The sequence below is a fragment of the Crocuta crocuta genome, unplaced genomic scaffold (genome assembly GCF_008692635.1).
Source record: "Crocuta crocuta isolate KB4526 unplaced genomic scaffold, BGI_CrCroc_1.0 scaffold138, whole genome shotgun sequence".
NCBI classification, from domain to species: domain Eukaryota; kingdom Metazoa; phylum Chordata; class Mammalia; order Carnivora; family Hyaenidae; genus Crocuta; species Crocuta crocuta.
The window spans coordinates 387,236-405,133 of NW_027532585.1; the positions used below are offsets into that span (position 1 = coordinate 387,236).

A 17,898-nucleotide genomic window follows, 5' to 3' on the forward strand; every position below is an offset into this window, starting at 1 on the left:
GGGGGGGGGGGGGGGGCGCTGAGGGGTGGGCTGCCCCAAACTGCATAAACCTTCCCTTTAGGGAGCCGGCCCGTAGACAGGCTCCAGCTCTGACCGTTACCTTCACCGCTGCCTTGCACCTTGTTCCTCCGTCTGAGGCCCCCAAAGTCCAGCCTATGTCACACGACTCTGTGCTCACTGCGGCCCCCGCTAAGGTTCCAGTTGCTGGGAGCTGTTCCATTTCAGCCCTTGCATGTGGTCCAAGTTCAGCGACCACACGTGAACGTGAGCCCGAGACCAGCAGATCCGGCCGGCACACAGGACCAGGTGCGGGCACGAGTGACACACGCTGGCACATTCTCCACCGGGTCTTACAGGTCTGGGATCCTCGTCCCTGGGGTCGAGGGATGCTGCAGTCACAGCTTGGATGTCACAGAACCTTGCCACAAAAGCTGACTTCAGGAAGAAGTCCCAATTCCATATCCTGGCCTTGATCCTGTGACTCGCTCCACCCTGTACTTGAGCAGGGCCGAGTCCTCCCTGTGACCTTGCTGCTGAGAAGGCAGGCGCCCTCCCCACCTTCCCCGGCTCTCGCAACGCCTCCCATGTACCAAGCCCCAGCCCCAGGCCAGCTCCTGGCAGGGTCAGTCCCAGACTTCTCTCGATGGCTGGCAGGTGGGAGCTTTGGCGCATCCTTGTCCCACCCACTTTATCCGTGTGTCTACACCTGCACTCTGCTCTCCAGCCACGCGGTGTGCCCTACGCACAGCCAGGCTCCACAAACACCCGCGGTGTGACACCTCAGAAGGCGTGGGCAAAGGTCCTGGCAGCCATCTTCAATCGTCTGATGAACAGAGAAAGGGGAGAAGACTGATGGGTTCTTTCTGTCAACCTTCTAAACTCCAACAGTCAGCCTCACACGCTCACCCTCAGGAGCCTGAGTGGTGTTCTTGGGCTGAAGCGCAAGCTCAGGTAAAATCCCAACCCTTCCAGAAAGTTCTCTCGCTTTCTTCTTGGCAAGGGCTCATCTATGCTATGTCTTCCTCGCCATCTTTACCGTATCTACATGAGACTGTCCAGGGTTCCTTTGAAACAAAGACAGCTCCGAAGACTACTCCTCTTGGGGAAAATTCTCTCAATTCTGTCCGGATGAAAAATGGAGGCTGAGGGTTTTACTGTTCTACCCAAAAAGGCACCCAAAATGTGCGAGAAATCAGTAAAGAGAGAGAGGACTCACTTTTCTTTCTAAATGGAGAATGCAGGTTACAGTTTTAATCTTTGATTCCTACCAGAAGGAAGGCAGGCTGATGGAGAAAACTCTGGGGCCATGAAAAACTTAAGTTATTCTCGTCATGTGAGAAAGGAATCATTAACACAAACACCGCACATCCAAGAAGACAAAATAAGAGCCTCAACATCTGTCTTTATCATATTCATTCAGCGCTTTTGAGATGGAAGTTGTAAGACACAGTCCTGAGATAACCTTTTTAGAAAATACACTCTACTTAGTTTTTAAATTTTTTTTTAAAGTTTATATATTTATTTTGAGAGAGAGGGAGAACACAGCAGGGAGGAACAGAGAGGGAGAGAGAGAAGATCCCAAGCAGGCTCCGCACCGTTAGCACAGAGCCGGCCAGATGTAGGACTCGAACTCACAAACCACGAGATCATGACCTGAGCCGAAATCAAGAGTCAGATGCTTCACCAACTGACCCACCCAGGTGCCCCAACCCTACCTAATTTTAAAAAGGATTTTCAATTCAAGAGAGCAAAAAAGTGGGGCACCTGGGTGGCTCGGTTGGTTAAATGCCCAACTCTTGGTTTCCACTCAGGTCATGTCATGAACTCCCATTTCGTGGGTTCGAGCCCCACGTAGTGCTCCGTCCTACTTGGGATTCTCTCCTTCTCTCTCTCTCTCTGCCCCTCCCCTGCTACCCACACTCACGAAAGAAAGAAAGAAAAGGGAAGGAGGGAGGAAGGAGAAATTCAGGTAGAAAAGGTGTATAAAAGCCAGAGAGGGTAAGGTTATTCCAGAAGCCCTTGGTGGAATAAGCTGCAAGTCTGGCCCTAAGTCTCCAAACAGCCAAAGCAAAAAGGGAAATGATCATGATGAGTTACATGGTTCACATAATTCCCGTGAATATGGTGGCCCACGCCTTCAACGAATCCCTTCTACCAATACAACATTCAATTTCAAAGGCAGCTTCCACACCAAAGCAACAGCTACTCCGCTCCCTTCCCCCACCTGCCCCAGCAATCGCTAAAATCAGAAAGCGAAGAGGTTCACAGAGGCTGTATTTCAAGTTGCCCCGTCCCTGGGAGAGGGTCCCCACCGTCCATGTTGTCCTAGAAACAGGGTTCTGGAAAAGGACGCGAAGGTCAGCGTTAGGGGGATGTTTGGCAACGAAGCAATGACGTAGAGCCTCAGCCCTCCCTCAGAGAGGGAAGGGAGCCCTGCTGGCTGTCTCTGTGACTACCAGTCGTCCCTCAGTGACTGTCGGGGCAAATACGATGCCACCAACTGCAAAGGAAGCTGTGACCTTAGCAGAACATCCAGGACACCGTGAAGTCACCGAAGCTGATTCTGTGGGAAGTGCTCAAAGGCCACCTGAAGCCGTGACAAACGGCATTCTGTGAACAACTGAAGAAGAGACACTCGGGAAGGTGAAGAAGATGGCTGCCAAGAGGCAATGTCAAGATCAAGGAGCTGAGAGAAGCCCTTCAGAAAACCGTTTAAGCCCCTGTGTATTTACAGAGAAGGGTCTCTGCTTGAGCCGCAAGAGTCAGATGTGAGGTGAGCAAATCACAGCCGTGAAAATCTGTCGGAATAATACCGGCAGAACTCTCTTCATTCTAATTTTTTTTTTTTTAATCTTTGAGAGACAGAGTGAGACAGAGTGAGCAGGGGAGGGTCAGAGAGAGAGGGAGACACAGAATCTGAAGCAGGGTCGAGGCTCTGAGCTAGTAGCGGTCAGCACAGAGCCCGATGTGGGGCTCGAACCTATGAACCATGAGATTATGACCTGAGCCGAAGTCGGATGCTTAACTGACCGAGCCATCCAGGTGCCCCTTTTCTAAGTATTAACATATGGCTATCATTAAAGCCTACACCTTGTTAAAAATAAAATAAACCATTTTCATAATTTTTTATGTTTTTTTTTTTCAAGGCAAACTCTCAATTAAACCTTTTCCCCACTATTCCCATAAACCTTTGACTTATGAAGTGGATTCATTTTAAGTGGCCTTTCTCAGAGAACAGTGGTCTTTAGATAATCCAGATTGTTTCTATAACTACTGGTATACAATAGGTTTAAGAGCATAGGCAAAAACATGGGGCATCTGGGTAGCTAGGTTGGTTGAGTGTCTGACTTTGGCTCAAGTCATGAGCTCGCTGTTGGTGAGTTCGAGCCTCACTTCGGGCTCTGTGCTGACAGCTCAGAGCTCAAGGCCTGCTTCAGATTCTGTCTCCTCTTGCTGCCCCTCCCCCACTTGTGCTCACGCGCTCTCTCTCTCTCTCTCTGTCTCTCTCTCTTTCTCAAAAATAAATTTAAAAATTTTTTTTAAAAGATCATAGGCAAAAACAAACAGGGTGGATGGACCAATGTGGTGGACATTGGGCCCAATTAAACTCTGACCTCCAAAGTTCAAGCCCGTACTTAGAAATAAAGTCAAGTTTCATTTAGACCTGGGAAGAGAAAAGCGGTAGACTTGCCCAGACCAGAGCTAACTGCCTCTGTTTGAGATCAAGAACATCACCAGGGTTACCCATCTTTCTTCTCGGGGAAATATTTTCCAAGAACAGAAAATTCCACAAGCACTTTTCAGTGCCTGTTCAGAGAGATTTAATACTGTATTTGGCTTGCATGTTGATATGTTAATCCACTGAGTTCCTCTGCAGCTTAAGCTTCCTGGTTTTAGAGGCTACTTGGTACCAGAGAAAAGAGGCTTTTTAAGAAGAACATTCCAGGGGCGTCTGGGTGGCTCAGTCGGTTAAGCGTCTGACTTCGGCTCAGGTCATGATCTCATGGTTTGTGGGTTCAAGCCCCGTGTCGGGGTCTGTGCTGACAGCTCGGAGCCTGGCACCTGCTTCAGATTCTGTGTCTCCCTCTCTCTGCCCCTCCCCCGCTCATGCTCTGTTTCGCTCTGTCTCAATAAGAAATAAACATTAAAAAAAATTAAAAAAAAAAAGAAAGGGAAACATTCTCTTGTAAACGGAGATGGGGTCTCCCAGCTGCCAGGATGACAAAGAGGTTGAGGACGCTGGGCTCCATCATCTGTGGCGGGAGAGGGCTCTCGCCCATGGCTCCAAAGAGGCCCGTCTGGGGCAAGTGCTTCCAAGATGAAAACACAAACAGGCCCAGTCAGAAGGTCCAAGTGTCTTGCTGCTTCCCTCACCATGAGCAGAGGGCGGGTCCCCGTGGCGTCCCCAGCAGCGCCCCCTCACTAGGCAGGGCACAGGGCAGCTGGTCTGCTCCAGGATCGAGCAGCAGCGACACAGAGCCTGACATGGGGCTGTCCCCATTGTGAGTGGCGCAGCGAGAGCCAGGCGCCAGGGGGAGGTGGGGGCCCAGAACTGCTGACTCAAGGCTCCGTGACGGAACAGATTCCAGAGTGGCTGGGCCAGAAATAGCATCGTGAGCACCTACTGATCACGTAATTAGCATAACGGCTGAGGAGAGAGTGTGTGTGTGCGCGCACGGGTGTGTGCGTGTGCACAGATGTGTGTCTGTGTGTGCGTGCGTTACCAAGCCCTAAAAATATTTCCCTCTTCCCATCACCTTGCCAGCGGGCCTGTCTAATTGCAGCACCCTGCACCCTGTCTAGTCGTCACTGGATGCAATTAGCCCATAACCGTGTCTGAAGATAAGGGATTATTTGCCTGAAATACTCAGATTTTCAGGAACTCATCTGTCCACGTGAAGACAATCTTTCCATGACAACAGATTGACCCAGTTCCTGCTTCATCCCGCTGACTTTAAGGAAGCACGTGAGAGGTACCACCAGGTTTCCTAGCCGCTCAGAGGCTGGTACTTCCTCAGTTTTGATGCAGAATAGGCACCTGGTGTATTTACCTGGTTTTGCATCTCTAGGTTATTAATCCAGAAAGAGATGCAGGTTCCTGCTTGGCATGACCATTTCCACGGTGCAGTGATCGCCCAGCCCGGGAACACGCCTCCGATCCCCCACACGGGGTGGCTCCTTTGTTTCTGGGAGGTCAGCGTCTGTCTGCAGAGGGGCCCGCTCTGACCCCTCTTCATTCCCAGGGTGCCACCCCCAGCATCCCTAGCGTCCAGTGTCTCCTTAGGAAACAAGGTTGGGCAGGGTGGGCTCCTGGAGGGGCGAGGCCACGCCTCCCATACGCCCCCCGGAATGCCCGATGCTCAGCCCAGAGCCGGGCACGGGGGAGGCTCTTGACCACCATGTGGACATAGGGATGGGTGGGTATCCGGGTGGACAGACCTGTAATTAGGGGCACAGAGGAGAGAGGCCAAAACCAAAATTCTTTCCAACTGAGGCCAGAGCTTACAGAAAATCATGGAAATGATCCTAGGTCTTTCCCACCGCTGTCATGTGCAAAGCCCAGAGCCATGTCCCCGCTCACCCCAGCCCCCCAGCTTCCCTGACCTCAACACCACCTTCCCCCCATCAACAAGTGTTGCTTTTTGTGTGTGTGATTTTGCTGGGGAGGGGAAGGCTGAGTGCCCAGGAATGAGGTTTGAATTAAACTCTCTTCCTCACTCACCTAATTCAGAAAGATTAATGGGTAATAAGGGAAATGTCTCATTTGCCTGACTCTCTAAACTGACTCGAGGAAGTTACTGAACCCCTCTGATCCTCAGTTTCCTCATTTGTGCAGTAAAAATCAGTAGAACCTTCCCACCAACATGGACACTGCAAGGTTCAAATGAAATAACTTACAAAATGTTCATACAGCAAGCGCTCAGTACATGTCAGCTGCGGCTGCTGCTGTGCTGTTTCACAGAACAGTGAGAAGTCACTCTGTCCTGGGGAGGACTCAGTGTCCCCGCCTCACTAACTCTCACAGCATCCTGGGAACACCAAGCCCAGAGCTCCTCACTCAGGAGGAGGAGTTAGAAGCTGGCAGGCTTCCTGGAGGAGGAGTCTCCTGGGACACCCAACCCAACCGGCTCCCACCACAGCTTTGCTCTCGAAGCTTGTGACCTCAGGCAAGGTCCTGACCACTCTTGGTCTCAGTTTTCCCATCTTTAAAATGGACAATAAAAATGGGGAGGGAGGGAGCCCCATTTTTCTAAACCTGAGAAAGGCCACAGGATCCTATGGTTCACAAAGCCACCAGGCAAGGATGCTCAGAGATAGATTTTTAAAGTCAGGGGAAGAGGCACTTATTTGGGGCACAGAGTGGGTAAGCCGTCCCCAAAGAGCCGGCGGTCCCCTGCTTCGTGGCCAGGACTGCACACTGGGTGGAAAGACATGGGGAATTACCCCCCTGCCCTCCTGAGCCCCAGCCGTGGGCTGCACGGCGAGGAAGTGCCGGTGCTGAACCCAAGGTCCTGGGTGACTTGTCCTGCGAGTCCCCGCCTGGAATCACAGCCCAGCCCAGGAACCACTGTCCCTGCAGAGTCCCCTCAGAAGTGTGGCCCATGTCTGCGCGGTCACTGTTGTGTCCCCAGCAACAGCTTGCGATGCCTGCACAGAAGCGCTACACACATGGAAGGAAGGAAGGAGGGAAGGAGAGAAGAAAGGGAGGGAAAGATAAAAGGAAGGAAGGGGGGATGCAAGCCACAAAGGCAGACTCAGCGCCTCTCAGGCCCCACAGCCGCTGCCCTAGTTCAGGCCACCGTCACCTGCCACCTGGCCCAAAGTACCAACCTCCACTGGCCCCACCACCCAGCCTCTTCTCACCACCCAGGCTCCTCTTGGCCATTGGAGATTTTCCCCACAACCAAACTCCTGACTCTCCCCTGCTTTAAAGGGGAAACAACCTGGGTGGCTCAGTCGGTGAGCGTCCGACTTCAGCTCAGGTCATGATCTCAGGGTCCGTGGGTTCGAGCCCCGTGTCGGGCTCTGTGCTGACAGCTTAGAGCCTGGAGCCTGCTTCGGATTCTGTGTCTCCCTCTCTCTCTGCCCTTCCTCTGCTTGCACTCTGTCTCTGTCTCTCAAAAATTAATAAACGTTTAAAAAGTTAAAAAAAAGAGAAGAGGAAACAAGCTTTCTTTCACACTGTGGGTCCCAGTCAACTCCTTGGCCTGGCTACAGGCCCACCCCCAAATCTGACCACCGCCCGCCATGCCTGCGTCCCTTACTGCTAACCTCACTGCTCAGCCCACAGGCACCTGTGTCGCCCCCTCCGGTCCAGCCAGGCTCTCCTGACCTGCTGCCTAAATCTGCTGAGCACCCCCACCTAACCCTGGAGCCGCGGAGCACACAGTTCCCCCTCCCTGAGGGGCCTTTTCCTTCTTCACTCTCAGCAAACACCTGGAAACCCCATGACAACACNGCAGAGGGGGCACTCTCTTCGGGCTCTTCTGTTCTCAATCCTGTTGGAGAGAGTCTCTGTGCTGAGTTATCACTGCTGTGTCTGTCTCAGTACCACCCCCCCGCCCCTCCCTCCCACTCCCAGCATGGCTGGACGTCAGGGGAGAGCCTGCATTCATCAAATGCCTCCCATTTGCCAAGCGCTGAGCTCCATTCTTCACATTTTCTCCTCACAATGGCCTCCAAGATGTGGGTACTACCAGCCTCATTTTAAAGATGGACAAACTAAGGAGCAGAGAGGTCAAGGAACTTGTCTAAGTTCACACAGCTCATGAATGGACCCGGGGCAAGTCGCTCCAACTTTATGTTCCTCCCCTTGCACCACAGCGCACGTGGGGTAGGGAGCGGGTAGATGGATGGATGGACGGAAAGACGGACGGACAGATGGACAGACGACGAGTAAATAAAGCAGAGGACCTCACTATGTGATCCACTTAGACTCAGAGCACTCATCACTTCCTGCAGCTGCAGTATCCGGCCCGTGACGGCATCTCCTGACTCGCAGCACAGGCAGCAGCCACGCCCGGCAGGGAAGGACCCTGAGCCCGGCACGTGCTGGTGAGAAGCCCTTCTCCCGCCCGACCTCCCTGGGGCCGTGCCGTGGATTTCGGGTTTATTTCTCTGCCTTGCCTGCTGCTGGCAATGCCCCTCTTCCCACCTCCAGCTCGGTCTGGAGGCCCTAAGGCATACGCTCGGCTTGGAAGAAAAGCAGCCTTTTGCCTCAAGTGCAAAAATCGAAAACCGTAACACGGCAGCCCACATCATATAGGACCAAGGGGTTACCAGGGATGGAGGGGCGCTCCCAGAAACCTCCCACCCTCCGGAAGCTGGGCACCTCCAGCCACGCCCTCACTGGCTCCTCGCCGAACCCCACGTCAGGTCGCACTCCCTTCCAGGCTGCCCTAGGGGTCCCGGGACTCCCGTCCAGCTGGGGCCGCAAAGCTGAGGCTCTGCAGGCCCTCCCGGGGCGTCCAGACAAGCCACACCAGGCTGCCCACCCTCCCTTCCAGAAGAGGGGCTGGGGTCCTGGGCCCCACCCCTCCCCACCTGCTCTGCCCACACGGAGGCGGCCACCTGCTACGGACTCCACTGGTGAAGCTGCAGCCTCCGCCACTGTGCCCCTCAGCCGAAGCCAGCAGGGTGCAGCTTCCGGACATGCCCGCCCGGCTGCCCAAACGCCGGCTCCCATCCTGGGACGGACCAGCAGCCCGAAGCTCCACATCGGATGGCCTGTGCTTGTCCCGCCAGGAGGGGGACCCTCCACGGCATATCCGTGCCCCGTCTGCCCCGTAAGAAATGGGTCCTTCAGGCAGGAGAGTGACTGTACTGACAGGTGGTTATGTAAATAAGGAACGAGCAGGATCAGACCTGAGTCCCCTCGGCGAAGCCCAGCACAGCCCAGCAACCCGACATGCTTAAAACAGAGAGGACTGGGGCGCCTGGGTGGCTTAGTCGGTTAAGCGTCTGACTTTCGCTTAGGTCACGATCTTGCGGTTCGTGGGTTCGAGCCCCGCGTCGGGCTCTGTGCTGACTGCCAGCTCAGAGCCTGGAGCCTGTTTCAGAGTCTGTGACTCCCTCTCTCTCTGACCCTCCCCTGCTCACGCTGTCTCTCTCTCTCTCTCCTAGAAATAAATAAAACATTAAAAAAAACAAAAACAAAACAGAGAGGACAGTCCCAAGCCCGCTACGGGATTACGCACTGAGCTGCGAGCGGGCAGATGTGCTGGATCCAAGTGCGCAGGTGCAGAGCATGTTGCAAGGGACTCATGTCTCTAACCTGGAGGGGAAGAGGCTGCCACCGACGGTGGGGGGAGGGAGGCATGCAGCCCATCTCCCGCCAGGAAAATCTCTCAGGGCTGGGAGAAGTGTGGAGCAATCTGGGGCTGCCCAGTGCAGGCAGGGCCCTGGGCGGGGGAGGGTGCATCTCACCAGAAACCCGGTGAGTCAAGGCCACCTGCCTGTACCCCCAGTCCTAGGCCACAACTCGGGGCGGCATTTCTCAGGGATGTCGCACCCTGGATCTCCCGCATCAGCACTGAACCACTTCCTACTTCTAAGAAGCTGCTTCTCTAGCTCATTTCTTTTTTTTTTTTAAATTTTTTTAATGTTTTATTTATTTCTAGGAGAGAGATAGAGAGAGAGACAGCGTGAGCAGGGGAGGGTCAGAGAGAGAGGGAGTCACAGACTCTGAAACAGGCTCCAGGCTCCGAGCCGGCAGTCAGCACAGAGCCCGACGCGGGGCTCGAACCCACGAACCGCGAGATCATGACCCAAGCGAAAGTCGGACGCTTAATCGGCTAAGCCACCCAGGCGCCCCTCTAGCTCATTTCTTCCAGGTCTTTCCAGGCAGCCCCTTGGCCAGGCTTCCAAGTTACCAATTCGTGCGGGACGGCTGTCCTCAGCCAGCTGGCCAGCAGGTCAGTCAGTTCCAAACAAGGGTGCTATTTGCTAGGTTCACACCCCCTGGCCCAGGTGCCGACACACCAGGCTCTTTGCCACAAGCCTCCGGAGGCTCCAAAACCCCGTGGTTGGCTGTGGCTGCCTTGGCATCAGTGAGGGCTTTGGACTTGCATTGCTAGACACTCTTTAGCATGAGTCTCCGCCCGCCTGCAGCCTCCTAGAGCTCCATTCACCACGACACGGTGCTCTCTAGATCGCTCTCGTGGGTCCGGGGTCTGCTGAGTGTGGAGGCTGCAGAGGGCGGGGCTGGAGGCCAAGGGAAGGCCAGAAGTCCGGCCACCGCAGTGGACAGTGTCTTCCCCCCACCCCCGCCCCCGGACGAGCCCTTTGCTTCAGGCGGGGTTGCACATGTAGCGCCGTCTCCTCCCCAAGGCCTCTCTCAAAGTCACATCTGTTCTCCCAAAGGCTTGTGCCCTAACGATTACCACCCGGGATGGGGGAAGGGAGGGGGTGTGAAAACTCCCGGAGGAAAGCCATTTGCGCTGGAAATGTGGGGCTGTGTCATCATTTCCACAGCAGCCACTAGAAGCGGGACGAGGCAGCAGGAAGTCGCCCAGCACGCCTGCAGGAAGGGAACATCTGTCGGTTCAGTAATAAGATGTGCCCCGGGCCTTCTTTGTTAAGACAGCGGGCCTCCCTGCCCCTCCGCTCCCCTCCAAGCCCAAAGAGGGGAAGACAAAACCACAGGGGTGGGGGGCGCGGCTGTACCACGCCTGAGCTCGGAGAAAACACAAAGAAGGCGTGCCGGCTCCAGCCGGAGAGGCCAGGCTGCAAAGGGGAACAGATGCACGACGGATCTCCGAACCGTGAGAGCAACGAGGACCGCAGAGTCCCCGGCCCAGGCCCGGGAAGCAACAACTTCCACTGCAGCAAAATGAAATTTTCATCGGTGCGTTTTTCAAACATAGCTTGAGAACCTCCGGGGACCCGCGCCAGAGGGGAAAAGACAAGTTTTATTTGGATCCCTGGATCTAGGCCACAGCCCCGTGGCTCAAAGCAGCCAAGGAGAGAGAGAGGACTTAGCGACAGTCTGCAGGTGCAGCGGGTGGTGTTCTTAAGGCAACGTAACCACTGCTGCGCCTGGTCTCGTCCTGGCCCTGGGCTCCGGGCAGGACACAGAGCCTCAGGACGAGGGGCTGAGGTCAGCACAGAAACGAGTCTCGCCCTGCCAGGCAGCTAGAGAGAAATCTCTTAAAAATGCAAATTTGGGGCGCCTGGGTGGCTCAGTCAGTTTGAGTGTCCGATTTCAGCTCAGGTCACGATCTCACCATTCATGAGTTTGGGCCCGCGTCCAGCTTGCTGCTGTCAGCACCGAGCCCACTTCAAATCCTCTGTCTCCCTCTCTCTCTCTCTCTCTCTCTCTCTCTCTGCCCCTCCCCCACTCACACTCTATCACTCAAAAGTAAATAAACATTAAAAAAATAAAAATAAAAACACAAATCTGATTGTATCTCTATCTGCCCTCAACATAAAGCCCTGGGAGCCCATGGCCCAGTGGCCAAAATGCTAAGACAATTTGGGCCAAAAAAATGAGGAAAGTAGGGGTGGGTGCCTGGGTGGCTCAGTCAGTTAAGCGTCAGACTTCGGCTCAAGTCATGATCTCACGGCTCGTGGGTTCGAGCCCTGCATAGGGCTCTGTGCTGACAGCTCAGAGCCTGGAGCCTGCTTCTGATTCTGTATCTCCCTCTCTCTCTGACCCTTCCCTGCTCACGCTGCCTCTCTGTTTCTCTCTCACAGAAATAAATAAAACATTAAAAAATTTTTAAAAAATGAAAAAAATGAGTAAAGTATTATTTTATTATAACCCGAAGTTTAAAATAGAAAACCATGAGTCCATATTGATAGAAGTAAGTGAGTGAATAAATCAATAAATTGGAAGTGAGGGCCCCCACGGGAGAGGGACTCTGCCAGCAGATGGCCTTCAGACTTGAGCTACAGCCTCAGCTCTTCCCCGGACCTCCAGCCTGCCGGCCTCCCCTGAAGAATTTAAACTTGCCAGTCCCAGACTCACATGAGCCCAGTCCTTAACATAAATTTCTCGGTCTGTCTGTATATGTACCTCCCATGGGGCCTGCGTCCCCAGAGAGCGCTGATAATACACTCGCTCCCACAGGGCATCCCCACGGTCACACGGACACCTGCCTGCAAGGTTAAACTTGAAATCAGCTGCAGCCCAAATGACTGTTCATGACATCCCAGAACCAAACTGTCAACACCTTGCTGATGCCATCCCCGGTGCAGCTCAGTCCAAAGCCTACGGAGGCAGAGACCACCAGGCCCCCCTCCTCTCCAGCAACCGTGGAGGGCAAGCTTTGTATGATACCTGCTCAAGTCCTTGGCCGGAGTCGGGCAGGAGAGAGGGGAAGCTTCTGCTCTGTCAGCAGCTGGGGCAGAAGGCACATGTCCTGAGGCTCGGGGAGCGAGATCCGCACGGGCAGCAGCTGGGGAGGGGCTGGGGGCACAAAGGGAGAATAGTTCCCCGTGGAACTTGGCTCTTTAATGGTGCATTCATCAGGCCCCCTCGCCCCACCCAGTCCCCCCACACACATGGAATGGGCTGTGTAAAGACCCAGCACGTGGCCTCCTTCAATTCCCGGCCCAGGTCCCCGGGGCCTTTGCTTAGACACAGCGGAGGCCCCCTCCGCTGCAGGCCCCTGGCCACGCTCGGATGCCACGTGTGTTAGGTTCCCACATCTCTTTGATGGAGGCAGTGCGGGTGCTCAGGACACTCTGCGAGTTGTCTTGTGTAATTCTTGTTTTCGGGAGGGGACTTTTGTATGATCATTGCTAACTGTATTTTATAGGCAATGAACTCTGTGAATGGAGAGCTACAGTACAGCTTTGCAAACTCCCTGGGATACACCCCTAAAACGTGAGGCTGAGAAAAGCCAAGGCCAAAAGGCTGACAGGTAACCAAGGACCCTGCACCAGGGTCCGGTGGGGACCCCTTGAGAGGTGGAGGGTGTGGGGGGGCGGCACTCAGAGAGCTACAGCAGAGCGACATGCCACATTCAGTGGGTGAGTGCCCCCTGCTGGACATCCAGGGAAATACCCGGAGACAGGGCCCCTGACCACCACCTGCAAACACACTCTCCAGCAAAGAGCTCAAAACAGGTTTGATTTTCAACTTTGGCAAAAAGCAAGGCGCGCGGTTCCATCTACAGACGAAAGCCTGGGCACGGTTTTCAGGGTGGGCTGGCCCTCCCGGCCTCTCCCCAGCTGTCCACTCTGCTGCCCACAGGGAAGCTCTCAGAGCCCAAGGCGGCCCAGCTAGAATTTTGTGACTCAGCAGAGAGAGCCTGAAACCAGGCCCGAGGCTGAAGCCAGGGTCGGAGGTTTCTGGGCCTCTGGGACAGGACTCATTTCTCCCCTCTGGGTGTGAACCCCGGCAGGAAGCCCCCAGACGGCAGACAGGCAGGACGCCTGGGTTTCAGGGTCAAGGATGTTCTGCTCCCGTCCACCCATCTCCCGCAGCTCCACCTACGTGGTTGGCTTCCCGGTCTGGAGGACAGCGGCCGGCGGTGCCCTCGCACTCAACGCGCTGGAAGAATCCGTACTCTCGCCCCGACTCCCTGTCTCTGCTTAGCAAGCCCTGCAGGCCCCCGCCTCCACCTCAACCCCCGCCCTGGCCCTCGCCTGCTCTGCCCCCGCCAGGCCGGCCCCCCTCGCGCCCACAACACGCGCTGCCTCCTGGGCTCGCTGCCACTCCCCAGGCCAGCAATCCCTCGGCCTCCGCGCCTCGGCTGGGGCACTACCGATCAACAGTCACAGAAACAGCAGAAGCTCAGCCCTACTGGGAGCCCGGTCCGGGGTTCCCGGTCCTGTGCGCCCCGCCCCGGGGACCTTATGGTCGGTGGCCGGTCCGGCACGCGCAGTGCCAGGTACCTAGTCCTGTGCCAAGGATTTTACGCATATGAGCTCAAATAACCCTCACAACAGCCCTCTGTGGCAAATGTCACCATTTGCCTGTGATGCCTTCTTTACCAAACCCAGCAGAAACGAGGAGAAAAACAGAGGCCAGAGCGCAACGACCATGGGCGAGCCCGGAGCAAGGCCAATGCACACGTGGACAAAAAGTACAGCCTGCGCTTGGACAGAACCCTCGCTTGGACGGAACACGCAAAAGTGCCAAGTGGGCTTACAGATGGAGCGACACCTCACCTGTTAAACTATTACTTAGAGCAACTGCACGGTGGCTGAAAGAATGTATTTTTGTAAAGAAATGACTCAAAATGCATAATGCAAACTACTGGGGCTTTTAAGCTCCTTGGGGAGCCACTGTCACACGTTGGAAGGCTCCACGTGTTCCTATTCCTCGGCGCGAACAGGCCGCTGACAAATCCCCACTACTTACTAGTCCACGATTTCAGTTCCTAAAGGCGCGACAGCAACCGCGCCCCGTCCTCGGCAAGCCCCAGGAGGATCTGATTTGATTTAATGCGAGCTGGAGGGAGGCGGTATAGACGGTCTTCTGCGGCTTCCAGAAAATACTACCAAAGGTCAGCGGAAGATTTCCGTCTTTGAAAACCCTGGCGTAGGGCATGGGAGACACTGCCTGGGATCTGTGGCCTCAGAGCAAAGCCAAATCCACGGGGCGAAGCACAGTGACAGTCACACTCCGCTGAGGAGCGTGCCCATGGCTGACAGGTCCTCGCCTGCCCTGGGAACACTGGGGTCCCCTCGGCTCCAGCCTGGAGGCCACGGCGCCTGCGTCCTTCACCCTTCCTCTTGCCGTTCCCACCACCAGGGCCACACCCTTCCTGCACCAGGCTCTCTGAGCCAAAGGTACCAGACAAATGAATCAACTGCTCCTGTAAGAACAGAGTCCCCCCTCCCTCCCGGCCTCCAGCCGGCTGCTGGCACATCGCCAGGGGCTGGGGGGGGGGTCAGGCCCCAACAGGGAAACGCTCGGTGACTCAGACCAGCACCAGAAGCTGGGCTTGCCCTCACCTCTCCATCACCCTTCCTGCTGAGTCACCTCCTTCTCCTTCCGGAACCTCCTCTCTGTCCCGGCCACCCCCGTTGGTGACGACAGCTACGACCTCTCTGAGCAGGGGTCCTGTACGTCCCGCTCTGTCCCCTCACACCGATTTGTCCTCTCCCTCTCTCTGATGGTCCCCACCAAGCTGGCCCCCTGAGGCTCTGGGCTGCTTCTGTGCCTTGGCTCAAGCAGGCCATGCCCCTGAACGCCTACATCTCTTGCCCCCTCCCAGCTCACCCCATAATCATCCTGAGGTGACACCAAACTACCCCTTCCCCAGGTGGGGGTAACGGGCCACCCCGCACGGCCAGGCTGGGCCGGACCCCGATTTTGGCTAAGATGTCCTGCTCCCCTACTAAAGTCTCGGCCACTGGGGCCTCTCCAGCCCTCAGCACAGAGCCTGGCATGTGAAAAGTGCTCAACACAGGACAGCTCCTTCCCTGCGTCCCCAACACATAGGCCAGTGACAGCGGGGAGAACTGTGCCATCTTGGAATCCCAGTCTGAGGCAGGACCAGTAACCTGATTCGAGGGCAAAACGGAAAATGAAAATGCAGAGCCCCGCGTGCCAGAAGGATGGAGAATCTCAGGACGGACACAGCACAGCACTGAAATAAGCACAGGGCCCTGGGTGACTGCCTGGGTGGCACGCCAGAGGGCCAGCCCTGGTTCCCGACCCCAAGCAGGAGTTTACACGGGGCCCCTGCATCGCCCACCCCACCCCCAGGCCTGGGCCGCTGGGGGACAGTGTTGCTAGAGATGGTGGGGACAGTTCAGCCCCTCTGTGCCAGCTCCTGTCTCTGCCCCCGCCTCCCTGACCAGCAAGGGGTCGTCCTTAGACATTGCTCTCAGGGAGCCGGGCCCTTGGCGATGCCCAGCACCTGCCAGCCCCTAGCGGGAGCTCCTGGACGGCCACCGAGACAGCACAGAGGAGGCCAGGGCTCGGAGATGCGGGCCTCACACTTCATTCCTTCAAGGTGCTTGCTTTCTCCTGCCTTGATTTCTTCTCCTGTAAAATGGGCCGGGGGTAGGGCATCTCAAGGCCCTTTCACTAAAACTCTGAGATCCCTTTTCCCATGTCAGGAATTAATTAGTGTTTTCCAAGCCTTAGCGAAATAACAAAGAACCTGAATTCAAATTCACGGTGTGTTTATATTTTTGGGAGATGAAGGAAACGCTGATGTAATTTAAGCCTTTTTTGTTAAAGAGGGGAGTTAACAGAAAGAGGGCACATAAGCCACCAGACTTCCTGCCAGCAGACAGACAGGACTCTTGATCACGGCACTCCTTCCTGCTAGGTAGAGCGGGACGAGACCTTAGAATCCTTCCTAGCGCTGATCCCTAAGGGGTCATGGCTAATGGTCAGAGTTCACTGCCTCCGACTCAGTACCTCCCCGAGGTCCCCACAGACAACAACTGGTCCCACTAACCATTTGGATGCAGTTTCCACCCACGCAAGACCTGAGACGCATGGACCATGTCCATTCGGGGCTCGCATTCGGCCTGACCGTCCAGTGAGTCCAGCCCCCGTGAGATGCTGTCAGTAACCGTTACGTTTCCATTGCCTGTTCAGGGCTCTTGAGAACTTCCTGGCAGGTCCCCACTGACCTGATAGTGAACTGCATTTCAGAGGTTGGCCACAGCTGCCACGTTAAGCCCCTGTCCGAAGACAGACACTGGAGTGACCTGGCTGTCACGGAGGGTGACAATATCCCAGGCAGAACACACCACGTCCTGTCGGGCCAGATGGGCGACAGCATCTTATCTCCCATTTCACATCGCCATCTGGAAGGTATTAGCACAACAGTCTTGCCTCGCAGGCTCTTGGTTTTTCCTTTTTGAATCCCCAAGCGCACACGATCACGTAAGAGGGCGAGGGCTAAGGCCAAAGATTCAGCTCAGATGGAAAGTCAGATGCAAGCCGGGGGAGGAAACTACTTCGACGCTGTTGCCCTGGAGAAGCTAAGCTCGGCCGGTCGGGGTCCTGAACGGCAGGCCAGCAGAGGCCTGCGCTTCGATAAGACAGTCTCAGCAGTGGGAGATGCCCTCCTCAGAGAAGCAACTGCCGCAAAGCCTGAATCCGAAGGTGCCCAGACAGGCTTGCAAATCGGCTGGAAACCCCAAGGCAGGCCCTTCAAGCTATTCCTAGTTTCCCTCGAGATAAACCAGCATGTGAAACCCAGCTCACATGAGAGCATGAACAGGCCCCAAACATCCTGACCCTCACACGTTCAGCTGGGGGCTGACCCCACATGGTGAACGCTGCTGACCTGGCTTATCAGTTCCTTTCCAGAACATTCTTGCCCCGTTTCCCTCCACAAAGCAAGCCTATGCTCAGAGAAGGGAAATCACTTCTAAGCTTGACCCAAGCAGAACTTTGTCTAGTTAATAAACTCGAGGAAAGGTCGTAAACACCACCGCAGAGCTATCCGAGGGCCTTTGATCTGGGTCATTAATTCCCACCAGGCGCCAGTGGCTCCATGGTTACAGAGATGGCAGAGAGGGGCACGCGGAGAACAGAAGGAAACTGGTCTCAGATCGCCAAGATGTAGCCATTTATTCAGAAGGGAAAGACCTACCTACACAGGTCAAGTTGCTCAAGATCCAGGAAAAACCAGGACAAGGACACAATCACACGCTCATCTGAGATACGAAATTGGCAATATTTGAACACTGCCAACACGGCAAGTTGTGCGGAAACTCAAAGCCCCGGACCAAGCACATAGATGCTCCTCAATTTACTCAGCCAACTGGGTACTGGATCTGTAAACGTGTACCTTTAACATACCATTTATGTATTTATTTATGAGAGAGAGAGAGAGAGAGAGTGTGCAAGCAGGGGAGGGGGCAGAAGGAGAGAGAAGAATCTTAAGCAGGCTCCACCTTCAGCATGGAGTCCAACACAGGGCCTGATCCCACGACCCTGGGATCACGACCTGACCCCAAATCAAGAATCAGATG

The 17,898-nt window shown here is 55.2% G+C and overlaps 1 protein-coding gene across 8 annotated transcripts in view; it reads right to left on the minus strand.

Moving 5' to 3' along the window:
• Window positions 1–17,898, minus strand: part of TACC2 (transforming acidic coiled-coil containing protein 2) — a 204,041-nt gene that overhangs the window by 90,945 nt on the left and 95,198 nt on the right. For 6 of the 8 annotated variants that reach the window (XM_077779596.1, XM_077779591.1, XM_077779592.1 and 3 more), the window contains one exon: window positions 12,281–12,409. The exons of the other annotated variants lie outside the window; for them this stretch is intronic. In XM_077779596.1, coding sequence (XP_077635722.1) covers window positions 12,281–12,409 — 129 coding nt within the window. The remainder of the gene's footprint in view (window positions 1–12,280; window positions 12,410–17,898) is intronic. 8 annotated transcript variants of the gene reach the window in all.